This window comes from Megalobrama amblycephala, linkage group LG4 (assembly GCF_018812025.1).
Source record: "Megalobrama amblycephala isolate DHTTF-2021 linkage group LG4, ASM1881202v1, whole genome shotgun sequence".
In the NCBI taxonomy this organism is placed as follows: domain Eukaryota; kingdom Metazoa; phylum Chordata; class Actinopteri; order Cypriniformes; family Xenocyprididae; genus Megalobrama; species Megalobrama amblycephala.
The window spans coordinates 35,652,267-35,679,942 of NC_063047.1; the positions used below are offsets into that span (position 1 = coordinate 35,652,267).

Consider the following 27,676-nt stretch of genomic DNA (forward strand, 5'->3'; position numbering starts at 1 on the left):
ATGTTTAATGGACTAATGGACATATCCACATATGGACGAATGTAAGGTTTTTCAGACTTTTGCTAATGGAGACTATATATCGATTTTAAATTATTGTTAACAATAATTAATTACTGTTAAAATTATTTTGGTTGCTTTTGTGACTACTTTGACACAGTCTTCAACCCTGCTTTTAAAAGTTTAAAGGATAGTTCACCAAAAGTGAAAATTCATTCATCATTTATGTACCCTCGTGTCCTTCAAAACCAGTATGATTTTCTTTCTTCTGTGAAACACAAAAGAAGATATTTTGAAGACGTACTCTAAACGGCTCCAGGGGGTTAATAAAGGCCTTCTGAAGCGAAGCGATGCATTTGTGTAAAAAAATATCCATATTTATATCTATATTTAACAAGTTATAAAGTAAAATATGTAGTTTCCGCCAGACGGCCTTCCAAATTCAACATACGAAAAAGCATAACTGACGTGGCGGTCTGCCGGAAACTACATATTTTACTTGTTAAATATGGATATTTTTCTTACACAAATGCATCGCTTCGCTTCTGAAGTCCTTTATTTTCCCCCCGGAGCCGTGTGGAGTACGTTTATGATGGATGGATGCACTTTCTTGAGCTTCAAACTCGTTGGTCCCGTTCACTGCCATTAAAGCTTGGACGCGTCAGGATATTTATTAATATAAATCCGATTGTGTTCATCAGAGAGAAGAAAGTCATATACACCTAGGATGGCTTGAGGGTGAGTAACTCTTATGGTAATTAAAGTGAACTAATCCTTTAAGAAGTATTTGCAGATGTTTGACTATCAGATAATCACTTTACACCTGAGTGTAGGCCAAACCTCTCTGATACTCAGTCCTGTTAAAACCAGACAACATGTTAAGTGTTAAGTTTTAGTGCAAGAGTCTCTATCCAGATAGTAATGTGTCTTAGTTTAGCAGATGTCACGGAGGTAAAGATGACGAATAGACAGCAGAGGATAATAGTGAGTGGCAGAACACCTGCAACAAAGGCAACTACAAAGAGGCCTCACTTGACAGCGCTTCCTTCCCCCCAGCCTCCATCGTGACCCCTCTGGAATCTCGCACCATCTTGGAAAAAGATTTCCAGCACTGCTCTTTATCAGATGCTGGTCCCAAGAGCATGTTAAAAAGCCAGGGGTTTGCAAATCGAGTACCGGTGCGGCGAAATTAAAGGGTCAAGTGATGGAAGGTGTCCAACACCTGCTGATAAATCTACTTTTGAATGGGATGACAGAAGAGCAAATAAACATTGACCAGAGTGTGCGAGATAAAAAGGGAAAGATGTAGCCAAATGGCCAAGAGGGATCTTTAAGAAACCATTTATGGACAAAATGGACACTGCTCAGATTGAAGAAGTCAGATTTAGAGGTGCATGACAGATTTTTATTTTCACAAGAACAGACATATATAGTGTCTGCAGGATGATAAAAATAACTCCAGTTCATTAGGGCACAACCGGAAAACAAGAGAGCCTAGAACCAGCGAGTGTTGTTCATTGAAACATGACACGAGTATATTCAAACCTTTCAGTATCCTCCATAACTGATATTTGTTTTAGGCATACTGGGTGTCTGTCAATCACAAGATTCGCAAGTGTAATGGCTCACGACAAACCCCTGCCGTGTGGCTTCATTTAAATACGAAAGGCTTAATAAGGAAAGTTATCCACCTGGGACGCTCAGAATACCAGCAGCACCACCACGTACAAAACAAACAAGCCCTCGCAACAGATGTCACATGTAAAACTAAATATAACGTGCCTTTGGTTGGGTCACACCTGGAAAACACAGGCAATTAGCCAAAGTAGCCCATGTAAGCCACTCCAATCTATGATATATATATATATATATAGCTGTGGCCGCTGTGCAAATACAGAGCGTGGCGAATGCCGACACTGCCGTGGCGACTGTAATAACCGATGTGTTCGTACGACGCCCACAAGAGCTAAAATTGTCTTTTTGTGAATACATTACATTTGTTGGCCTTTGTAATGTACATGAGAATGTCATTATAAGCCATATTTCCATAAAGCTAAAAGCCTTTACGTGTTTATATTGTTGTGCTCGTTTGGTAGTTTAAAGGCATGTTTGAGATTTACCCCCTTGGCATTAAACTGCTAAGTGTCATTTAACTTATTTGACTAATTCAAATCGGAATACTGACAGATCACCTGACTCTACTATAGGATAAGCACAGGTTAGGCGACTGCGCATGCCACGATTGGAACAGTGGGCAAATTTCATGGTGGGCAGCCAGAGGAGGTAATGGTTTTAAGGCAAATTGATTTTGAAACCACTGTCCACTGTCATTTTCCATGTCAAATGAACGCTGGTCTGGCCTTTCCTGACCAGTGAATCTGAAGTGGTGGCACTAACCATTCAGGTTATTTGGAGGCTTTATTTGGATGAATTTACATTCAGGAACCTTGCACACATCCTTTTTTTGAAAATGGCAAGGATTACTGAGGAAAGGAAGCAGAGACAGAGCCAAAACCATATACTTTGTTTACCTGTCCAAAGGCTATTCAAATACAACCTTTAGTTTGTGCCTTGCAGACCAACAAGATTTGATTCGTTTGACTGATTCTGACTTTTGTTGATCAGAATTTAGGAAATGCAACAATATAATGGAAAGTTCATAGTACTCATAATGGGCTAAATTGCTTTGTCGAGTATCACCTTGCATAATTTTATTTCGATTAAAAACATTACATTATGGTACATTACATTTTATATTCTTTGTGAAAAACCTGTATATCTGCAGCATGTTTTGAAACATTTGGAAAAATTATGCTTTACTTGTTTAAAGTTTTTTTTTTCTTTCTAAATTAAGTGGGTTGTTAAAAACCCTGAATCACATTCTGTGCTTTCAGTGGACATAAAATCTACACCTGTGTGACAAAAAGTAATTTATTTTACCATGCGGTTAGTATTGACTTGATAAGAGAAACAACCACAAGAATACAATCTGTCATTCCAACACTGAGGTCACATTCAACAACATGCCTATCTCACCTGATAGCATCAGCCAGGTGTCAGAGAAAGCTGATGGGCGATAAGGTTACACTGCAACCCAAATTACGTTTTGTAAGGGCTGCTGTTACAATTTGTAAATACACGATTACTAGCCAAAAGACCAATGTATCATTTCAGTACATTTGAGATATTTTAACTAATTGTATAATTTAAGAAGCAGTTGTTTCACTTTTTTCTTTATTAAAACAAAGAATCTAATTAAAACTAACAACTAACCCCCCATTGACTTAAAGCTTGACTTTATATAAATGTGAAGGATTCCAGATTACAATGTGTATTTCATCATAACTTAAACCTGTTAGAAATGCTCCTCTGCAAACTCTTATTAAGATTCGGTTCTAATTTTCAGCTTATAAAACAACCTTCTTAATTCATTGCCATTTATGTTATACAATAAAACAACTTTCAAAACCAAACAAACAAACAAACATAAATCCTCCATTAAAGACAGAAACCTTTTCCATTCAGAACAACAGAATGCAAACTGATTTGCATAAGTCCCTCAGGTGCATATGAGAGCCAATAGGACATTTTTGTCTATCTTGGCTTACCTTTGTTGTTTGGTTTGTTATGGAACAATAGTAGAGTTTCCCTGTTGTTTTATTTAAAGATTTATTCACCCATGATAAATGGTTAGATGGTGGAACAAGTTCCCAAAAAGACAAAAATGTATGAAAAGCTTAACCTTATATATTTAAGCAGCAGCCCACTAGTAATATTGTGACAGCACTAATGCTGTTGTTTTTAGAGCTTTATGGTTTAACCTTCCTCTCTCAAGCACTTCACAACACTTGTATACTGTATTCTTAATGAGGTTTGAGGTTTACTGAACTCTTCACTTCTTTCCTGTACCCGTACAACCTAATTGTTTTTTAAAGATGCTACATAAAAACATTTACCATGAATGTAAATGTAGATTGATATTAAGATGAAATTTTAGTTAAGCTGAAACCAACAGTTTAATAGCATGGATGCTCTAATGACAGAACATCAATTCTGAAAACTTGTGTATTAAAAATATATAAATTATTTTTATTTTATTATTAAAAATAGGTCATTTAATTTGCATATTTGTGTGCACTATTGCACTGTAATTATGAAGGGTGGAATTTAGTGGTTAGCAATTAGTTTATTAATTGATTTTATAAATGAGGTGCAATGTATTAATTTCAGCACATGAATTACCCTCGTAACACTATGAAATGACTGTTGACTGACTCGTAGCTGTATTTGCATGTATTGCCCTCGAACCGCATTGAAATCTTAAGAACGGACTCCCTCGTGTGGTAACATTATAAAACTACAATTTTATCACACCTCTCTGCATGTGGGTTAGTCGTAATAACTCAAGTTCCGTATAGACACATAGACCTACCTCTATTTAAAATAAATGAATAAATATTAAAAAAATATTAACATTCCCACCGTTATTGCACAGGAAAACAGATCCAAGAATTACAATTTTTACACAATAGCCTATTACACAGACTATTATAGGATTTTCACATATGTAAACAGTACAAAAGAAACACACAAAAAAGTAACGTCCAAAACATATTGTCCTGGCCAACAAAAACATAGACCTACCTCTATTTAAAATAAATGAATAAATATTTAAAAAATATTAACATTCCCACCGTTATTGCACAGGAAAACAGATCTAAGAGTTACAATTTTTACACAATAGCCTATTACACAGACTATTATAGGATTTTCACATATGTAAACAGTACAAAAGAAACACACAAAATAGTAAAGTCCAAAACATATTGTCCTGGCCAACAAATATTGTAATTAGGCTAAACTGCACACAATTATGCATTTTTTAAGTGACAACTTGCCCACTGCTGACGTTCTAGAATAACACCCTTGTCCTGAGAATTTTTTAACATTTCAGTTCTAGTATTGATAATAACCTTCTAATTAATTCAATATTCTACATGTTTTTTGATAGTGAGGACGTGGGCTTTAGATGGGGTCTCCCGAGTGTATGAACCAATCAGAAGCAGAAAACTTATTATCTCACAATTTCGTTCCAAAAATTACTTAATTATTAGTTACACTAATTTAAGTATGAGATACAATTTCTTTTATCACACTTGTTTTAAATAAAATGCATTGTTCAACAAACAACAACAGGCTTAATATACAACCTATGCATATGCAATCTACGGAACCTGTGTCAATTCTTCCGCAGTGTACTACTAACAGGAAAACATGACGATCTTGACTCTTCCTACAGATACATGTGGACTGAAACAGGCGTGAATTCAGCCCATTCAGTCCAGTCTGTGCGAAAGCGTGATCATTTTGAAACGCGTGTCCCCGAACGCCCTGGCGGACATGCGAAAGTTCCAGTAGGTTCGGCGCTGTGAAGTGAAAGTGTACTTGAAAGGCCCCGCCCCCAAAAATATCACGAAATGATCGATGTCTCCCTCAGCCAATCACATGACAGAAACGACTGTATTTCCTGCGCTCTCAACGAATCAGAAATGACAAAACCCTAAAAAACACGAACTTCAACTTGTCAGCAAACAGAAGGGGGAGGGCACCAACATATGGCAGTCATATTTTTGAAGCTGAAATAATGTGTTAGAGGTTTTATTGTGTTGTTTACCTCGCAGAAGGTAATTGGGTTTAAATACTCTTTGCTCGGACATTTATACTGATGCATATACGTCAGTGGGCAGCGTTTTTGCCATTTTTCTGCTGATAAAATGTAGCAGGCTAGCATGCTAATATAACTGTACAGACGGTTAGCGAGCTGCTTGCTCGATAATATTAGACAGGGGGCTTCACTGCTTGCTTGCTTTTTAACTTTGACATTATAAAAGCAGGTGAATAAACTGCTTCTCTAAGAATGCAAAACATGTTTGTAATGTCAGGAAGCTGAAAATCTGTTATGAATATGCATTTGGTAGTGCGCTGTGGTTGGAAGGTCCCTGAAAGTTTGAGATTTCAGGAAACTGCAATGGCGTGAGGGGGAGACAGTCATGACAGCAGGTCGAGGAAGCCATGATCCGATCAGAGCAACTCTCTCCATATAACAAACTATATGTTTGTTTACTGATTAATTGCATTGGTTCTTTTTTTTTAAATAAGCTTTTTGCTTATGATATTGCGGCCGGGTGACATTGACTACTCCTAATTAATAGTTGCTTTTTTCCTTTAAGTTTTCGCCATTATGCTTTTTGACATTAAACATAGGCCTGCATTTGTGTATTCAGCAACGGATTGTTTATTCCTTGCTCTTCCGTTTGGGAAGCTTTGCGTGAATGAACTCTTATCGTTCATAGATAGCGAATAATTACTGTAATTTTAAATAGAGGGTGTAATTAAATGTTAACGTGCCTTTACATGATAAAAGTGTACCATTATCTCACCCTGTGCATTCCCTTACACCCTTACCGTCATTATTGGCGTCTTTTGATCCTGTTCATTTTCTGAAGCGATGCTCGGGGGGGGGCGTGTCAGAGACCAGCGCGGGTTGTTGCTGTCATTGTTATGCAAATGACGCTGGAACAACTCTATTTTAACCCTCTCTGCATGTTTCCTTTATGTGATTGTTTTTAATAGTAATTAATGATAAAGCAAGATTTGAAAAAAATAATTCTGATTCAGAAATGTATGTTTTACTTTATTTGAGTGGGCGAGTTAGTAATAATAAAAATAATAAAGCAATATTAGAATATAAATGTAAATTATTTAATAAAAACTGGTTTGGGCATTTTCCATTTGGTACTACTACTAGTATTGGGGTTCCCCAAATCATGAAAAACATATAAAAATCAGAAATTTTCAAAATGCTGTTTTCCAGGCTAGAAAATCAGTCAAAAAGACTCCGACCCTGAAATATCATAATGCTACTGCATACATTTCCTCAGTATTATGACAGAACTTGGTTTCAGGTTATTTATATAATGATGCAATAAGCCTGTAATGCACAGCCTGTCTTGGATTATTGCTTTTTTATGATAAAAGACAACAAATGTTATGCATAGTTCCATATATTAATCATAAGAATAAACATTTATTCCATTTGCTTTAATTCCTTTTTATTCCATTTGCTAATTAAATTAATTAGCCTAACTGTAGCTTTGAAAAACAACGTAGCAACTTTCCACATTAATATATAGTTTATTAATAATATTAAAGGGATAGTTCACCCACAAATGAAAATTCTGTCATCATTTACTCCCACTCAAGTTTTTGCAAACCTGTATACATTTCTTTGTTCTGCTGAACACAAAGGAAGATATTTTGTAAGAATGTTTGTAACCAAACAGATCTCGCCCCCCCCCTTAACTGCCATAATTTTTTTTTTCCTACTATGGCAGTCAATGGCAGGTGAGATCTGCTTGGTTACTAACATTCTTCCAAATACGTATCTTCCTTTGTGAACAGCAGAACAAAAAAAAAAAAAAATAATTATACAGGTTTGGAACAACTAAGGGGGAGTAAATGATGAAAGAATTTTCATTACTATCCATTTAAGTTTATTAGCAATTTACAGTGGCTTTAAGCAAACCATTCTTTTCATATAATATATTTGACTTTGTATTATTTTGCTTATTTTTTTATAACTAATAAATGTAAAATGCTGTAATTCGGGATGCCAAACAATGTTTGGTATTTTGGACGATAGTGAGAATCCTTCATTTACAGTTGATTCAAGCTTTTCTTCGTTTCCACCCATATTCTTAGCTGATCGATGTCGACCCCCAATGAGCCACCGGTTGGGATGTCCCATGCTGGTCCCTCACCAGGTGCTGGCCTGTCTCCGGGGCCCATCCTAGGGCCCAGCCCTGGACCCGGCCCTTCTCCTGGCTCCGTACACAGCATGATGGGCCCCAGCCCAGGGCCCCCAAGCGTCCCGCATGCCATGCAGGGCCAAGGGGCTGGAGAGTATCCACAGGACATGCACCCGATGCATAAGGTAGAGGATTGCTTTTGACATTTGATAATATTAGAATAGATCAATAGTTGTCTAGTAAATGCAAAAACATAAAAAAATAATACATGTAAATGTAAAAGCACTTGTTGCAGGTTCAAACTTTCAAAAATCTTTTTGATGTTGCCAGCCCAGTATGCCTTCAGTATGTATGACTAATCTCTTGCCTCTGTTTAGCCAATGGAGGGAATGCATGAGAAGGGGATGGGAGACGATATGCACTATGGCCAGATGAAGGGGGTGGGCATGAGATCTCTGCACAGTGGCATGGGTCCTCCACAGAGCCCTATGGATCAACACAGTCAAGGTGCAATTACAAATAAGCCACATTATAATAACAAAGCACTCAGCTGTTATAATTTTAACCTTAATTATAGTTAATTTTAGAGGCTCTTATTCTTTCACATTGAAGGATTTTAGTCTACAGTGGCCTCAGAGGTAATTAAGACAATTATCTGATAATGTTTATTTATTTATTTGTGTGTACTTATATTTGGTGCTGCCTTTATGTTACACTAATGAATTATCCTCATATGCTCATATCTATGATCCTTTGTCCTTTACTGTCTTCATTACCAAGGGAACTCTTTCTCTGATCTGTACCTTTTACAGTCCTAAATTAATCTTTAAATGTTCATAATTAAATATTCTGCAATTAACAGTCATCGATTGTTTAATGAAGATATAGTTTAAAAGTTGTTGATAGTAACTTCAAGGTGCGGTCACATTATTGAAATTTCATCAAAATTTTATGGGCATAAAGGTTCATTGTCAATAGTGTCGAGATGCATGAAACAAATTTGTCCAACCAACTTGAACGCTTTTCAAAATCTGTGTGGGGAACCTTTTTGGACTCATGTGAAACTCCAGAGCATGCAGATTTTTCTCACGAAATTTCACAGATCAATGGTAAATGTGACTGCACCATAAATATTATTTACGTATGCATGTTTTTTTTTTTGCAAATTAAAATTTGTACGCACAAAATAAAAATAAAAAACAGAACTTTTGAGAAATATCAATACATTTTCACTCACATTATACAGTATGAGGAATTTTCTACAAAAATATGAAAAATATGAGGAAAAACTAGATTAAAAAAATATCAAAACAAAAGAAAAACAAACAACTGACCAATTTAAATTTTTAAACTGTTAACAGCAGTCAGCGTCATAAATACAGGATACACATTTTTTTTGTTTTGCTTATTAGGATACTTGTCCCCTCATCCCTCGCCAATGGGCCAGGTGCCGGAGCATGTGTCTAGCCCTATGTCAGGAGGAGGGCCGACCCCACCGCAAATGTCTCAGGGTCAGTCGCCCATGATGCCCATGGATCCGCAGGGGATGGGACAGCAGGCTAGGGGTCAATCTGCCTTCAGCCCTGTCCAGCTACAGCAACTCAGGGCTCAGATCCTGGCTTACAAGATCCTTGGCCGTGGTCAGCCTCTGCCTGAGAATCTGCAGTTAGCTGTGCAGGGCAAGAGAAGCCTCCCCACCATGCAGCAGCAGCCCGTTAACACTGGCCCCTACAACAGACCTCCAGGTGAATATGTTTTTGGCCATTTTGGTGTTAGCCAGTAAGTTAAAGGGTTAGCTCTCCCAAAAATGAAATTTCTGTCATTAATTACTCACCCTCATATTGTTCCAAACCCATAAGACCTTTGTTCATTTTCAGGACACAAATTAAGATATTTTCAATGAAATCCGAGAGGTTTCTGATCTCCCTATACACAGCAATGTCATAACAAATTTCAAGGTCCAGAAAGGTAGTAAAGATGTTAAAATTAAAATAAAACTTTATTTAATAATTTATTCCCTTTCCCTGTCATTCTCCTACACTGTTGACATTGTACACACAGTGCAGCGCTTCCAGGTTCTGCATCAGAACGCCAGCTCTGTGTTGGCCAACTCCTGCATCTGCATCACATGTATGCGTCAGCCAATGCATCACGTACATCGTCAGCCATTACTGAGTCGGCGTTCTGATGCAGAACCTGGAAATGCTGCACTGTGTTTACAACTTCAACAGTGTCGGAGTCTGACAGGGAAGAGAAGAAATTGAAAGTTGTTTATTAATTTTATAATGATTTAAAGCCTGTTCCAACTGTCAGAATTGCATACAAAATTGGTAATCATATTAGATTTGTGTTGCACTTCTTTCCCTAATTAATATTCAGTCTTCGTTCTGTTTTGCTAGGTATGCCAATGCCTCATGGAGGGCCTGCAACTGGCCCGTGTCCCTCTCCAGCCATGCAGACTCTTACCCAGAGCTCTGGGCCAAAACCATGGCCTGAAGGTGAGTGTGGGATGCATTTATTTTTATTTATTTATTTTATTATACAGACAGACAGATAAAAACAGATGTAAGTGCAGTGGGAAAAAAATATTGTCTGCCCTTATTTTTATACATTCTTTTTCCCACATTTACCTTACCATTTAACTGGTTGGGCCAGTGGTTCAAAAAAAAAATAAAAAAATAAAATAAATAAAAATGAATTTGATGTTGTTGTTGTTGTTTTGACCCATTTATTCTAATAATATTGTATTTATAATATTGTATATATAAGCCACCAAAATTTTAGGTACCGCTGAAATTTCACAATTGTCGATTGATCCCAGTTTCGATACCACAGCAAAAACTACAAGCCTAACTAATATAAATTTCAAAAATTATTGAAGACAAGTGAGTCTTCAGTAATAAAATAATAACAAATAGACAAATTAAAAATAAATACAACAGAGCAAAGATACAAATGAAATAAACAGTGCTTTAGTTTTTCAGGTAACAGAAATTGAATAATTATCAAACGTAAAATAACACTACACAGTTTTCACTGATTAAATTAAATATAGATAAATCCTTGTTAAAGTTGCAAAATTTGTTCAGTCAAGATCAGTGAGTGATTTTCTCTTTGCCTTTTGTTGTTTGATTTACATTAATGACACAAACGGCATGTAGGTATATTAAGCTGCTGTCACTTAAAGATAAAATGCATGGGTCCAGTAAACTGAATAGTATACACATACATTTTCTTTCTCATCTTTTTATGTTCATTAAGGCATAACCGACAGTTTTTATGTGAATAATTGCTAAGACAGACATTATGACATACTTTTGTTGTGTGTATTTTTCTGTGCAAGAGCAAGATGCACACGAGAACTCAATTCAGTACTCGCATGCCAGCACAGGGCTGTCTGAGGCGCTGCTCTCTTTGTGTGTGTGCCCACAGAAAATTGAGTTTTTCTTTTGCGTCTTCTTGCGATTGAATTTGAATGGTTAAAAATCACTTGAATGTGTGAATTTACAAGATTTAAAAACATGCAAATGATAAACTTTCGTGACAGCGCAGCAATGGCCCAGTCGGGCAAGCAACAGTTCCATCAACTGTCCCGAGCGTCTTTCACACTGGCCCTGGGCCATCATGCAGTCCTTATTGTCAAGTTCTGTAAAAACCACAAAAACGCATAAAAACAGATCTTAACATTCCAACGCAATAGTTTTATGTAGTATATGCTTTCCTCCAAATCCAAATACATTCTGGTATTTGGTAAAAGCACAAGCTTGAAGAAGACATTTACATACTGGAATATTTCTGTATACATAATCAGCATATTTTGAGCAAACCTTTGATGTAACTAAGACACTTATACACATTCTTGTCCTGCTGCGCTAATCTACTCACTTTTGCCATATATTACTGTATGGTGCATTTAATAATTAAATCAAAGCAATCCTATTTATGCCCATAAAAAATGGAAGACAAAATTGAGTTGTGGAAGAAAGCCAGTAACCTTTCTGAAAACGGGACATTTACAAAATCTATATATCAATTTATTCCTTTTTATGTTTGTATGTAATGTAATACAGCCTTCTATTCGCTACAGCTCAAATATGAACAAATTCAGATTTATATATAATATTCTTGTGCACATAAACATGGTCAAAATGCTCTATATGAGTGAAACTTTAAAAAAACTTTTAAATGAAAATGCCAAGGGACAACCTTACACAGGTTAAATTCCCTCGCTAATATGCTTTCAAATGACAGTGGATTCATTTATGAATTGTTATCTTTATGGGAATGTCACTGGGAAGTTCACACAAATTAAAGACCATTGTTCATCTTTCTTTTTTCAAGTGGCGAGTTAGCCTTGTTTAATTCTAATGCGGTGCTTATTGGATATAGCTTTGTAAGATTCAGTTGATCTCAGGTCAATTGACGTTTTCCCTGCATTTTATGAAATGCCCTTATGGCGGTTTCAGCAACTGATTAGCCAGAAATAAAGATCCAGAGACATTTTTGTTCTTCTGAACATGCTCTTGTATCATCTCTTGTGTGCATGCTTTCATTTAGGGACTGCATGCCCTTTATGCATTTTCTTCAAAGGCATTGAACTTGGCTTGAAACAGGTCATAAGAGTCCTTGTAAAGATTTTTTGTCAGAAGTAAACCTCAGTTCACACTGTGCTTTGAACTGTCTTGAAACCTGTCAGCAACAGCTCTGAGTATGATCAAACATCCTAACAACAATGGACTACTGAAATATATAAATTACATTACTTATGCCGTTTCATTATGGTGCATTATATTGATCGTACTGACAACAGCATTGTGAATCACTAGAAGCTTAAAGCATTTTTGGATTTAGTAGCATTTCTTTGATAGACGTGAAATTTTGATAAATCTCACAAGATGTTCACAAACCACATCTCCTGTCCTTTCAGGTCAAGGTGCAGAGACCCCCAGCACTCCACAGAAGCTGGCGGTCCCAGCTCCCAGTGGCAGACCGTCTCCAGCTCCCCCGCTGGCCCCCACTGGCACGCAACCTGTGCCCAGCACCTCTCTCACCGCCCAACCCCAACCTCAGCCACCGTCTGGACCAGGCCAGCCCTCTCTCATCATCCAGCTCCAGCAAAAACAGAATCGCATCACCCCGATTCAGAAGCCTCAGGGTCTGGACCCTGTCGAACTCTTGCAAGAGAGAGAATACCGGTATGTAATTAATAATTTAATTCATCTTAATTTACACTAAGCAATCTACACTTGCTTTAAAGGTGCAGTGTGTAAATTTTTGCGGCATCTAGTGGTGATGTTGTGAACTGCAACCAACGGCAGCTCGCCCCTCCCTTTCGAAGCAAAATAGAGAAGCTACGGTGGCCGTCTGGCTGACACAAGTCAAAGATGTCGTCGTCTGAGACAGCAGAGAGTAAGTTATCCAGTCAAGTAATGAGGTTCCTTCTTTAGCCCCGGGTATACTTAGTTTTCCACGCCCGCGCATCTTTCAAAGTATACTAAACCACGGATGCACGCGGATGACCGAATTCGACACATGCGCAGTAAAAAAAAATTCTATACTCTTTATCAGACATCGTGTCATCTATGGGACATTCGCTTGGCAGGATCGGAGAAGAAAAATAGTGCATCCACCATTGCAACTTAGTTCAGAAGATACACCAAGAGAACAGGAATCAAAAACGATGGAGAAGGCATGCTTCTGAGTTTGCTCATCTTGTTTTTGAATCGCTTTACACACTCTTTTTCGACGACTGCACATTGTGCTCAGTACTGTGCGTATTGCCACCTAGTGGACTCTTCTATCCTGCTTGTGCATGCGCTGTTGCATGCGCACCGTCTGCGCGGTCTCCAAATTTGGGCTGCACGTGGACGGGGTGTGCAGCCGGCCGCGAGCACTCCACATGATGAAAATTACTTCTAACAAAGAACGGTCTCTGCTTCTAATAAAAAGACGACTACTACTACTACTTCTTCGTGTATATTTAACGTAGTGATGATGCAAGCTGCCTCTAAAAACACGAACGATTTAGAAGAATAACATAGTGATGAAACGCCCTCTTTAGAGTGTTTGTCCATTTAGGGCTGCTGTAGAAAAATGTCAGCGCAAAATGAAGACTTGACATGGAAGGATGACCCGTGGTGTATGTAGATAGAAATGGCTCATTCTAAGGTAATAAAAACATAACGGTTCATTATGTAAGGTCTTTATACACCACTAAAAACATAGTTTTGCATATTTTATTGCATTTCTGTTAGTGATGTGTCGTTCTTGAACGATTCAGGAAAAACGAGTCATCTCGGGGGGGTGATTCGTGCATGCGCAATATTCTATAGGTTCTGTACTGCTAGTAGTAGTTCACCTGTTTCAGTCAATGCAGTCTGAGCCGGAAAGAGAATTGATTAGTTCATCTCATGAGTCTTTTGGGTTTCTGAGTCGTTCTTTTTGAGCAATCTTCTTATACATATATTAGACCAATATGTCAAGTCTGCCTAGAAAAAGCAATTATTATACCGGCAAACTCAAAATTGGAGTAAAAATGAACATAATGGAGTATAAATACTTTGTATTGTAGGCTTGGATTATTATATTATTATATAGCGTAGTGTTTATGTACAGATAGACAGTCAAAAAGACATTAATTAATATTTTATTTATAACAGGGTTTTATTTATTTATAAAATAATAACACACCACAGATCCTCAAGAAACAGTAACAAAAACATAGTGACAGAAATGTCAGAAATAGCGTATGAGTCTGTCACGTGATTAAGGAACGACTCAAAAACCCGAAAGACTCATGAGATGAACTAATCAATTCTCTTTCCGGCTCAGACTGCATTGGTTTAGCATATGGGGCTGCCTGTCACGTGATTAAGGAATGACTTAAACCCGAAGACTTGTCAGACAAGAGGTGAGGTGAGCTTATCATAAACTGAAGACCCAGGTAAAGAATGAATTGATCTTTTCTGTATCTTATAGCATTGTAGTTTTGTATTGTTTGTAGTGTGATCAACGTTTGCGTAAGTAGTAGATGTGTTGGGGAAGTAACACGTAACATTTTAATTACATTTTGCTAAAATTAACGAAATGACTCGAAAAAAGATTTGTTCATTTTGCTGAACGAGACTCAAAAGTTGGTAAAATGATCCGAACTTCCCATCATTAATTTCTGTCAATAGATCCTCCCAAATTTTACACATTGCACCTTTAATGGGGTCATTAATTGCATTTGTTTATTTTATTTTATGATGTTTCCTGAAGTGCACTTATAATGTTAGACAATTTTTACATCAAAAACTGTTCATTATTTAGAAATAAAAGGCAATTTTCTACCCTGGTTTTTGCCCTCTAATTTAAACACTCCATTTAAAATATGAAATAAGTATTAGATGTGGAACCTTTTTTGGAGTTATACAGTACATGTAGCTACTCTACTGACTGGTCCATATCTTTTCAAAAAAAGTCTGAGACATTAAGATGGTTTACAATTTTTCTTAGTCACTTTTCTTTTCACTTTTCAAATTTCAGAAAGTCAGCAATTACTCAATTACTTAGAAGACATGTTAGGGTTCTTTAGAGATATAATGTTCCACCAAATCAATTACCAAAGAAGCATGTCAAAATTATTCAGGAAAATAAGATTTTCTTATCAAGGTGATAAAATGTTGTAAAATGTATAGCAAAAATGAGTACACCCTCCTAAAAGTTACTAAATAAAATTAAATAATTTTTTTAAAAGTTTAAGGCAATGTTTGATCAACAGGTAAGTATGTTGAACCAAAACATTTAAAGAGAAGTAATTTCTTGACAATTAAAAGTGTTATATAGCCCACTGAATCATTCTCAGACTTAATGCTGACAACAATGGAAGCACTTGGGATAGAACTGTCAGGAGACTTATTTCTCAGCACAAAAGAGGACAGTGGTACAAGAGGATTACCAAATCATTGTTTTAAGTGTGAAAATATAGCAAAAGTAACACAGAAATTCAAAAACAATGGACTTGTGACAAGGCCCCTGAAATAAGCAGGCCTTCATTTTAAGCTTTCATTTAGGGATGAGGGATTTTTTGCTAGACAAAGAGCAGGAGAAATACCAAGCGAGTGTCTCAGAGCCAGCAAAAGCTATGAAAAGAGTGACTGTTCACCTCACAGAGTAAGATGCAGCCTGCAGAAATGACATGCATGGTTGTTCTCGCTGGAACTACCTACTGTAGCCAAAGCACGATAAAGTCAGTTAGCCATTTCCAAAGCCCATATTTACAAAATATAGATTCTGGGAATCAATACTCTGGTCTTATGAGATCAAATCAATCATTTTGGATCAAACAGCATCCAAAATGTCATGGTGTTGCTAGAGGAGGAGTACAGTGAGAAGTGCCTGGTTCCCACAGTAAAGTTCAGTTGTAGTAAAGCTCTTATATAGGGATGCATGAGTGCTGAAGGTGTGAGGGAGTTGTGCTTTATCAATGCTGTCATGAATTCCCACACCACTATGTAATTTAATACACAAACATGAAACAGAATATGTTACCCTTTCCTCTTTCCTTGCATTGTTGGGCATTTTTTCAACATGACAATGAGGATATGCATTCTCCCAAGGTGAAAAACCTTCTGTGGACATGTATACTACTCAATCTTAACACTCTTGAGCGCCTGTGGGGGATTCTGTAGAGACGAGTTGAGCAACACTCCCCATTAAAGATCAGGGCATTTAAGGAGCTCATCATCCAGGAGTTAAACAGGACAGATGTAACAATTTCTCATGAACTTGTACACTCCGTGCCAAGAAGGGTCAGAGCAGTATATTCCAAATTATGGAGCGCATACTAAGTACTAGAATAGTATACATTTGTTGAATTAAATCTAGGGTGTACTCATTTCTGCAATCCTTAATTTAAACAAAATTGGCTAATTTACTTATTTTATGGCTATTAATGACATATTTCTCAGTTTTTATTATGTACAGTTGCAAGAATAAGTATGTGAATCACTTGCAGAATCTGTGAAAATGTGCAAAATTGTAACAAAATAGAGAGATCATACAAAATGCATGTTATTTTTTATTTAGTACTGTCATGATTAAGATATTTTACATAAGATGTTTACATATAATCCATAAGACAAAAAAATAGCTAAATTTATTAAAATGACCCAGTTCAAAAGTTTGTGAACCATTGATTCTTAATACTGTGTGTGGTTACCTGGATGATCTACGAGTGTTTTTTTGTTGTTGTTGTGTGATGGTTGTTCATGAGTCTCTTGTTTATTCTGAGCAGTTAAACTGAGCTCTGTTCTTCAGAAAAAATCTCTCTCTCTCTCTCTCTCTCTCTCTCTCTCTCTCTCACACACACACACACACACACACACACACACACACACACACACACATACTGTATATGTTACATTATGTCTTTAATGCAAAATGCAAGTGGTCTACTGTAATATAACATTACAGTAAGTACACAGTATTACAGTACAGTGAACATTGTCCAATTACACACCTGTTCTGTCTACAAACGTTTGAATGATTGAGAACACGGTTGTTCTCCCAGCAATCTTGACCTCTTCCACTGTTTTGCCTCCGTACCCTTCCACCACGCATCCTTACTCCTCTTCTTCTTCCTGGCTGTCGACCCTGTTTGTTTCCTTGTTGTTTTTCCATTGTCAGAATTTGTAACTCTGTGTTGTGCTCTGTCTGTATATGTTTGCTAAATTAAGCTTCATGAGATGCACTTCTGACTTCTGTTTGATGATTGGTTGATCTAGCTGTTTACATTTCCCTTCATTAGTGAAATTCAGATTCACCTCCACAATTCATCAATTTAGGACACATTTACAAAAAAAGGCTGATAGAAATGTATATGCTTGACAGTTTACGAAACTAGTTCAACCATTTTGCATTTAATGACTTATGCAAGGAACTAATGCCTAGATGTTTAGATGTTTAATGCCTAGGGGTAAGACTATTCAACAGGAAACCAGTATAATATCAACATAGCATAAGCAATTGATAATGTAGGAAACAATTGTGCATATCCAATTCATGAATGTACCAAAGCAGTTGCAAAAAGAAAAAAAGAGAAATTGCTTTTATTTTGTGAACAAGTGACTTGATGATGTGGCGGTTGAACGAATAGTTTTGTGATCTGAGAAATGCACCAAAGCGACTGAGAAAAACTGTAAAATAAACAGCCATTTCCCTAAAATTAGGATGCTTTTTTGAAGGTATTTTTTTTTTAGTCCATTGATCCTGTTTTTCCTATCTCACTCTTCTTGAGACAATTAAAGTACAGATTCAAGCCAAACAAACTATCTTTCATTGCTCTCCAGTCTCTTAAATGTCGTCAGAACTATTGTTGTTGTTTTGGGGGGTTTTGTGAGCTTTCATGAATGTTAGAGGAGGGAGAGGAGTCCTCTGAGGTTTCTTAAAGTTCCGCAGAACTTGGATGATTACACTGGCTTGCACTGTCTGAAACAACAGAAATGTGTTGATTGTTTGATGTACCTTGAGGTCACCACCACACACCTTTTTTTTTTTTTTTTAATAACTGTCTGTACTATATATTTTTTTTATGGAGTGAAGGTTTCAGATCTTCCCGGTGATTTATACTTCTGGAGATCTCTGAGGTTACTAGAAATGATTAATGTCTAGAAAGTTCACCTTCAGAGACATCTCTGTTCAACAATAAATCTGGTGATATGTGCTTGATTGACAGTTTTTTTGTGTGTTTTTTTCACTTAATGAACATTAGAAATCTCTGTTATTTAAAAAAAAAACCCCAACAGATCGTGATAGGAATCTCATTTCTGTTCAAAGGCTTCAGGCCAGGATTGCTCACAGAATTCAGGAGCTGGAGAATCTGCCGGGGTCGCTGCCACCTGATCTGAGGACGAAAGCTACTGTGGAGCTGAAGGCCTTAAGACTGCTCAACTTCCAGCGGCAGGTTTGTCAATGACATGACACTCAATTTTTGTCTTTCATAGGACATTGTATTTACACCTCCTTAAAGGTACAGTATGTAAGAATTTTGCAGTAAAATATCCAAAAACCAGTGTTCAACAAGTGTCTCACAGCAGCCGCTGAGCGAACGCACAGAGTAACGTTTCAACACACTCAAATGTATCTAATATGATAAAAAGCACTGTTACCTCATACTCATGACCAGAAAAGCGGAAGCAGCACCGGCGACTGTGGCATAATAAGTTCCGCTGCTCGCGGCATGTGTTGCATTCGTCTATCATTAACAATCGCTCCAGCAGCCTCGTTCAGCTCCCACAACACTCGGTCCTGCTCTGCTTCATACTACAGTAATGTTAATAATCGCATCCATGAACACGATTTCTTTCCGAGTCCTATCCTGATTCTTTTCAACCGGCTGTGAGGTGAAGACCATATTGTCCCAAGATTCTGCACTCAAACTTGCCGTCATCAAGCTACGCCTTTGTTTTGAATAGGCCTCTAGCAACCTCTAGTGGACAGAAAATTTTACATAATGCACCTTTAATGATGAGCATGTTTTTAATTTCTGTATAAACGTTATTATTCTGTGTAAAACTTTTGATATTTTTTCAGGGAGAATACAAGTAAAATGTAATTGTGACCATAGTAGTAGTTTAGCATAATCTTTAAACTTGTCAACTGCTTTTTAATATTAATGTAATGTGGTGCAACTCTTAAAAACCTTTATGAAATAATATTTTTGTGATTTTATTTTATATATATATATATATATATATATATATATACATATATATATATATAATATTAAGATTTGTACATTCACATGTATTCAAGATGTAAGGAAAATATGTTATTACTTTTTATTGACTTTCATTGGTGCATATAATGAATAAAATAAAAGCATATTTCAGGTAATTTATTACACTCTTATTAAATTGGGAGACACTTCTAATGAAAATCTCTCACATATGCCATTGCTTTACAAGTAATTAAATAATTTACAATAAGCCAAATGAAAATTGCTCATGCATATTTTCGATTTACAGGTCCTATTGAGCTTTGTCCTATTCACATTGTGTGGATGGTGATAGTGTCCAAAGTTGTGCTATGAATGTTTAATTTATACTGTGCAATGAAACACACCATTAGAGGGCACCCTTGTTGTATCCGTAGCTCACTGTCTCCTCACAATTCACTGCCTTGTTCTGCTATGATTAACAACAATTATGAACAAAATATGTGTGAAATGCATCAGAATATGATTATCATTTGATGAAGCTCATTAGCTCAATGCATTTTGCCACAGATGACTATGATTGATTTATTTTTTATTTTTTTTTCCCCTCTTTCAGCTGAGGCTAGATGTTGTAGCCTGCATGCGCCGAGACACAACTCTGGAGACGGCCCTGAACTCCAAGGCCTATAAGCGCAGCAAGAGACAGACGCTGAGAGAAGCTCGCATGACAGAGAAACTAGAGAAGCAGCAGAAAATCGAGCAAGAGAGGAAACGCCGGCAGAAACACCAGGTGATCAATGAATGATCAAATAAAAGGACTAAACACACAATAATCTGCTGATAAAACAATAGACAGATCTCCCACAGCAAAATGCTCATATACACAATTCATGTGCTTACATATTGACTAACTTATAAAGGTGCTTCATATGGTCATATCATGAGGAATCACATTTTTGAGTAGCAAATCAGCATAAAGAATGATTTCTGAAGGATCATGTGACACTGAAGACTGGAGTAATGGCTGCTGAAAATTCAGCTTTGCCATCACAAGAATAAATTGCATTTTAAAATATATTAACTAGACAAAAGTTATTTTAAATTATAATAATATTTAACAGTATTACTGGTTTTACTGTATTTTTTCTTAAAAAAAAAACATTAATATTAAAAAACATCAGGAAGAAAAGCATTATATGACCTGTTTAAAGCACAGATGGATGAGAAATTTTAAAGTGACTTTGCTCTTTGATTGATGTTGTAGGAGTATCTCAACAGCATTCTGCAGCATGCAAAAGATTTCAAGGAATATCATAGGTCCATCTCTGGAAAAATCCAAAAGCTGTCCAAGGCCATCGCCACCTGGCACACCAACACAGAGAGGGAGCAGAAGAAGGAGACTGAAAGAATTGAGAAAGAGAGGATGAGGAGACTGATGGTATGATGCACATTTCGAGCATCATTATAAAACCTCTTTCATTGTCTTCGCTGACTTCATGTAAAAATGGGCATACACCTCAATGTACTGTACAGTTCTTGAACAAATTGCTCAACTAGTGCTCTATTCTCTTGATAATTAATGCATTCTTTTTAATGAATTATTTTAATGACTTAATGAACTGATTGGTGATTCACTCTGAATCAAACACAGAGTCATTAGACTAAACCATAGACTGAACTCATTACTACACTGAACTGGCTCAGATGACTTTCTCACCTGTGTCTCAAACTGACAACCAGCACTATGTTTTAAAATGTTTTTTAAAAAAAACATACATTTTAATAAAAAGTATATCCATTTTCCCCAAAAGGTTCTAATAGGCTCTCTGTCTGTCTTCCCTAGGCTGAAGATGAAGAAGGTTACAGGAAGCTAATTGACCAGAAGAAGGACAAGCGTCTGGCCTACCTTCTTCAACAAACAGATGAATACGTGGCAAACCTGACTGAGCTTGTCTATGAGCACAAGGCTGCTCAGGCTGCCAAGGAGAAGAAGAGGAAGAGAAAGAAGAAAAAGGTGTTAGGCGCAACATGCCTATAGAAAAGAAACCATAAAATCACTTATGCCCAATTTTGATGTAGTAAAATATATAGTTTTGTTTGGTTCAATTCCTTGCAGTTTATCCCACTGTGGTTTTTTTGACTTTGATCAGTGAGTTTAGGAAATTCTTATGATCATTAAACACTCCATGCTTGTTTATTTCTGTCATGTTTAACCTTCAGAAGGAAGCTGGTGATGCCGAAGGAATGGGAGCCATCGGGCCTGATGGAGAGGTAAGTAAATTGCTATGAAAATGAAAGCAGAGTAGATGTGAATAACCGACTGATGTGTGCTCCTTTTGGTAAACTAACTCTGTCAAACCTAATCTAACATGGCCTGTCAAAGAAAACCTGCTTTCATGTTTTCTTTTTCATGCAGCCCATAGATGAGAACAGCCAGATGAGTGAGCTGCCAGTCAAAGTCATTCAGACAGAGACGGGGAAAGTGCTACAGGGGACAGATGCCCCCAAGTCCAGTCAGTTAGAGGCTTGGCTCGAGATGAACCCTGGGTAAGCTGTCCTCAACATTGCATCCTCTGTGTGTCTGGTAATTGAAAACATTTCCAAAAAAGTATGACCAGTTACTTGGATTGAGCTGTGAAGCTGCAGTGAGCCATGTGTTTACAGCAGAGAGTGGTGATGGAAATGAAAGGGAAGCACTGAAATTTTGGTCGCTGAAAAAAAGAAAATATGCTACTCGACTACCAAATAAATAAATACATACACATTAAATATAATTTGAGTAGAAATTATAGTCCCTGTATATCATCCTAAAGCTTCTGCTAAGAACCCAATAATACAAAATAATACTACAATAATATTAAAGCTGAACTTTTTTTGGTTAAAATTTATCCTTAATCAATTTTTGAGCAAGTACATAACCAAAACTATCTCCTTACCTTAGCCCGATTCACAATGTTAAGCTTGTAATAAGAGCGGTTCTGGTGGGTTTCTGCGGGAAATTCGAGTGTGCAGCCGTTCGTCTTTGCGTCATTATGTCATGTCTGTATACATAAAGAAGGAGCCCCAGCTAGTAGGCTATAATACACACTAAATACACATAGTCACGCAATGCTGATGTTGTTAACACTAACAATTTGAGAACAAAGTATAATAATAAAAATAATAATAATAATAATAATGCACAGTTGACGTGATCCGAGCTAAGCAATCGTTAGTTTTAATCACCATTTGCAGAGCGATTTATTGTTATGCTTTTTTTCTCAGTTGGTCAGAACAAAAGTGGCAGACATGTTACTGGTTCAGATGACATTTTCCGGGGAAAATTCCTACTTTGGTCATACTTCCAAGACAAAGAATCTGTGATTCCGAAGTACAATATCCACACCGATGTGCTGACTGACAGCAAACATTAGATTCATCTGCACTGAGTGGCCGTGCCGATGCACAACCCACGTAAAGATGATAATGCTGCAAATAACTGCAGTTTCAAACAGAGATGGCGACACAGAAGCAGAACTTACGGACTGCAGCTTTAAAGAATCCATATGATGCTTTTTAATGTTTTCCCTTTACTTTAGTGTTTAATATATCTGTTTGTGTATGTATCAGATCTGCAAAGTTAAAAAGCTCATAGTCTCCCACAGAAGGTTTATTCTAACAGAGAACACTGCTCCAGACCTGCCTAAAACACATTGATCAAAGTGAAGTCCAAATATTACTTCCACATACGTCTGTCGCAATTTGAAACATTAACATAATGCCCGCCCAAGGGAATACGGTAAAAATGAAGGCGAAGCTTATATGTTGTTTTTGATCGTTCTGCTTGATCGTCCGCATTTTCAGAATCTCGTGCTCGAACTGATTCTGTAAAACTGCCGAAAAACAGACTGAAAATAGCCGCCCTTGGAAGGTCCACTTTTGAGTTCAACGACCATATTTCAGCATCCAGTCAAGTCATAGAATCAATTTTAGCTATGGGGGGGAATAAGCTTTGATAACAAGCACTTTTTTAAGCTTGTGTTGTCAATAAACCCTTTTAAGGCTTCAAGTGTTTACTAGTGCATTATGCCCTTTAAAACAGCTATGAAGTTGCTCCACGGTCAGACAGTGAAGAGAGTGGCTCGGAATTTGAAGAGGAGGTGAGTGTCCTTTTATTTCTGCTCATTAAGCATTGACAGCTCCTTGGTGTAGAGTGAGTCATACATAAGTACACAAACACACACACACACACACATTATTATCCTTTTCTCTACATCCATAAAGCATCTCCCATAAGCCTTTTCAGTATCCGCCTTAGTAGCCCCTTTCTTTTCTGAATATGCCACTATATTGTGTAACTCAAGCAATCACAGTGCATTAAATGAGCATAATCCGCTAATACTCCTTTTTAGGATGATGAAGAGGTGGTCTCCAGAGCCGAATCCGAAGAAAAGAAAGTCATCGATCCCAACAGTGATGAAGTATCCGAAACGGCAGCCAAGCACATCATAGAGTATGTTGCCTTTTCCCACTTAAAAGCAAAAAATGCCTTGTTGAGCTGGAGTGCAAGAAAAGTAGGACAGCAAGATTTGGGTGTTGATAGCTGTGTTTTTCTGTGAAGAATTCTCTTATGCTCATAAAGCCTGCATTTACTTGATCAAAAATACAGAAAAAAATGTAATATTGTGAAATATTATTACAATTTAAAATAATGGTTTTCTATTTTAATATACTTTAAAATATAATTTATGTGATGCAAAGCTGAATTTTCATCAGCCATAACTGCAGTGTTCAGTGTCACATGATCCTTCAGAAATCATTCTACTATGCTGATTTGATACTTGAAACAGTTGTGCTGCTTAATTTTTTTGGAAACTGTGAAACCTTTTTTTCAGGATTCATGAATAAAAGGTTGAAAAGGACAGCATTTATTCAAAATAGAAGTCTTTACTATTACTTTTTATCAATTTAACATCCTTTCTGAATAAAAGTATTAATTTCTTTTAAAAAAAGAAAGAAAAACTGTAGTGTATATTGTTTCAAAAGATTTCTATTTTAAATAAATGCTGTTCTTTTTTTAAAAACTTTTTATTCATCAAAGAATCCTGAAAAACATATATCAGGTTATAAAAAAAAAAAACATTAAGCAGCACAACTGTTTCCAACATTCATAATAAATCAGCATATTAAAATATTTTGAAAAATTTGTGAATCATGTGACACTGAAGACTGGAGTAATGGCTGATGAAAATTCCACTTTGCATCACAGAAATAAATTATATTTATAATATAATAATATTTGCAATTTTCTGATTTTATACACTTTATTTATTGCAAATTATGATCAGTTCAACTATCAGTCTTTCAGTATTTTTACTTTAATGACAGCTGCAGCTGAGCTACATAAACTCCATAAGTTAAAGGTGCCCTTGAATGAAAAATTGAATTTATCTTGGCATAGTCAAATAACAAGAGTTCAGTACATGGAAATGACATACAGTGAGTCTCAAACTCCATTGTTTCCTCCTTCTTATATAAATCTCATTTGTTTAAAAGACCTCTGAAGAACAGGCGAATCTGAACATAACACCGACTGTTACGTAACAGTCAGGATGTACGCCCCCAATATTTGCATATGCCAGCCCATGTTCCCAACATTATGAAAGGCATTAGACAAGGGCAGCCAGTAACGTCTGGATCTGCACAGGTGAATCAACAGACTAAGTAAGCAAGCAAGAACAATAGTGAAAAATGGCAGATGGAGCAGTAATAACTGACATGATCCATGATATTATGATATTTTTAGTGATATTTGTAAATTGTCTTTCTAAATGTTTCGTTAGCATGTTGGTAATGTACTGTTAAATGTGGTTAAAGTTACCATCGTTTCTTACTGTATTCACAGAGACAAGAGCCGTCGCTATTTTCATTATTAAACACTTGCAGTCTGTATAATTCATAAACACAACTTCATTCTTTATAAATCTCTCCAACAGTGTAACATTAGCCGTTAGCCACGGAGCACAGCCTCAAATTCATTCAGAATCAGAAGTAAACAATATAACAGTATACAATACTCACATAATCCGCCGCATACATGCCGCATGCATGACGAACACTTTGTAAAGATCCATTTGAGGGTTATATTAGCTGTGTAAACTTTGTTTATGCGCTGTTCAAGGCAAGCGCAAGCTCCGTGGGTGTGGAGCACGAGAATTAAAGGGCCACACACCCTGAATCGGCTCATTTATAATGATGCCCCAAAATAGGCAGTTAAAAAAATGAATAAAAAAAAATCTATGGGGTATTTTGAGCTGAAACTTCACAGACACATTCAGGGGACACCTTAGACTTATATTACATCTTTTTTTTAAAAGTTCTAGGGCACCTTTAAGTTTGTGTAAAACCTGATGATCATGTGATCCAGCATAATTTGTGAATATTTTGAATCTTAAGATTCTAGGGAATCATGAACATCTAACGTCTTTACAAAGATAGTTCAGTAGTTCAAATGTTCAAGAGTTACATATTCAATGTCTCAAATTTGATCAAAACAAAAACAACCGTGCAGAACTGTACGTATGTTTGTTTTGTTTGTTTTTGTTTTTTGTAATAAAGTTTATTTGTTTTAATTAATTTATGTCCAGGTTTAAACTAGATTTAATTTTGAACTTTTAAACCTCACTGCACATGCTATATTTGGGAATAATTGAAAGTTAGAAGTGAATAATCAAGTGAAAAGATTAAAATAATTAGTAGCAATTAATCTTAAGATTTTTTTTTTTGTAGCTAATGCAATTAATCTCAAATTTCAATTAACTGAAATTTTTGTCTATATACACTCAGTGGGTACTTCATTAGCTGCACATTTAAACGGCTCCTTAAGGCAAACGTCTAATCAGTCAATCATGTAAGCAGCTCATGAAGAGGTCCAAACATCAGAATGGCCAACAAATGTCATTTAGACTGTGAAGTGATTGTGGGTGCCAGATGGGGTCACAGTGTCTCGGAAACTGCTGATCTCCTGGGATTTTTACACAACAATTTCTAGAGTTTCCAGAGAGTGATGTGAAATCTAAAAAGGACCCAGCGATTGGCAGTTCTGTAGGTGAATAGTCCTTGTCAATGAGAGAGTTCGGAGGAGAATGGCAAGAATGGTTTAGACTGACAGGAAAATGAAGTAACTGAAAAAAACACACATTACAACAGTACTGTGCAGGAGAGATTGTCTGAATGCACAACACGTTCAACTTTGAACTGGATGGGCTATAGCAATAAAAGAGCACATTGGTTTCGAAACCATCAGGCTGATGGTATTAGGAAATCTTAATACAAACTAAGCATTGTTTGAATGGCACAGCCTACTTGCATGTTGTAGTCAGCAGAGCATATAATCAGATTTTCTACATGCATTTTCTGCTATACTTTTTTTTGAAATGTGTTTCCTATAGAGCCATTTCTGAAGACACAAGGCATGTGTCTTTTCAAGCTGGTTTAATTAAAAAGTTTTCACAACAGTAGAGTCCCTTTGGTGGAATGACAGATCATGTCAACATGGAGCAGATTCTCTATAGATTGTTTCCAGCTCCTTGTTGAATCCTTGTTGTGAAAAATGCCGTTCTACCCATTTACGTTTATGGACTCGGCAGACCCTGAATATTAAGTGTTACATTGGCTTCTATACATTTTGTCAGTACATGTGTTTCCTGGGAATTGAACCATTGAAAGTGCGTTGATAGTGCCATGCTGACCAATAGGTAACTAATGAAGTGGCCACAGACTGTATATACAGTATAGCATATTGCATATTTCTATTACCTTTTAAAGTGTTATGTATCCAGTTTTAGTTTATTTGTTCTACACAAACAAAAGTTTTATGAAAGGTGCAGTTTTACTGAGCTTATATATGATTACCTAATGACCGGCACAGTTTGAACCTAATATTTAAAAAAGAAAAGAGAATCAGCTAAATGGTATCATAATGGACAAATAAATATTTTCATAAAAATTGTGTCAAATTGAGTAACATGGCAGGGAATAAATGGCTGGTCATTTTTTTTTCAGTTCAACTGCTATTGGCAGGTGTGGTAATACAGTATGTTAAAGGATTAATTCACCCAAAAATGATTATTCACGAGTGTCCCTTATGTCATTCATATGTCATAAGACTTCTGTTCATCTTCAGAACACCTAA

At 36.6% G+C, this 27,676-nt stretch overlaps 1 protein-coding gene and 1 long non-coding RNA gene across 8 annotated transcripts in view; one reads left to right on the forward strand and one right to left on the reverse strand.

The window, feature by feature from the left end:
* Positions 1-7,276, reverse strand: part of LOC125267443 — a 58,833-nt gene extending 51,557 nt beyond the window's left edge. For both annotated transcript variants that reach the window (XR_007184672.1, XR_007184671.1), the window contains exon 1: positions 6,463-7,276. This is a non-coding gene — a long non-coding RNA (uncharacterized LOC125267443). The remainder of the gene's footprint in view (positions 1-6,462) is intronic.
* Positions 5,533-27,676, forward strand: part of smarca2 (SWI/SNF related, matrix associated, actin dependent regulator of chromatin, subfamily a, member 2) — a 57,816-nt gene continuing 35,672 nt past the window's right edge. For all 6 annotated transcript variants that reach the window (XM_048189066.1, XM_048189069.1, XM_048189068.1 and 3 more), the window contains exons 1-14: positions 5,533-5,681; positions 7,759-7,990; positions 8,183-8,312; positions 9,218-9,550; positions 10,205-10,303; positions 12,733-13,000; positions 18,624-18,750; positions 20,120-20,293; positions 20,768-20,941; positions 21,347-21,517; positions 21,724-21,774; positions 21,920-22,050; positions 23,585-23,642; positions 23,895-23,995. In XM_048189066.1, coding sequence (XP_048045023.1) covers positions 7,766-7,990; positions 8,183-8,312; positions 9,218-9,550; positions 10,205-10,303; positions 12,733-13,000; positions 18,624-18,750; positions 20,120-20,293; positions 20,768-20,941; positions 21,347-21,517; positions 21,724-21,774; positions 21,920-22,050; positions 23,585-23,642; positions 23,895-23,995 — 2,042 coding nt within the window. In that variant the 5' untranslated portion in view covers positions 5,533-5,681; positions 7,759-7,765. The remainder of the gene's footprint in view (positions 5,682-7,758; positions 7,991-8,182; positions 8,313-9,217; positions 9,551-10,204; positions 10,304-12,732; positions 13,001-18,623; positions 18,751-20,119; positions 20,294-20,767; positions 20,942-21,346; positions 21,518-21,723; positions 21,775-21,919; positions 22,051-23,584; positions 23,643-23,894; positions 23,996-27,676) is intronic.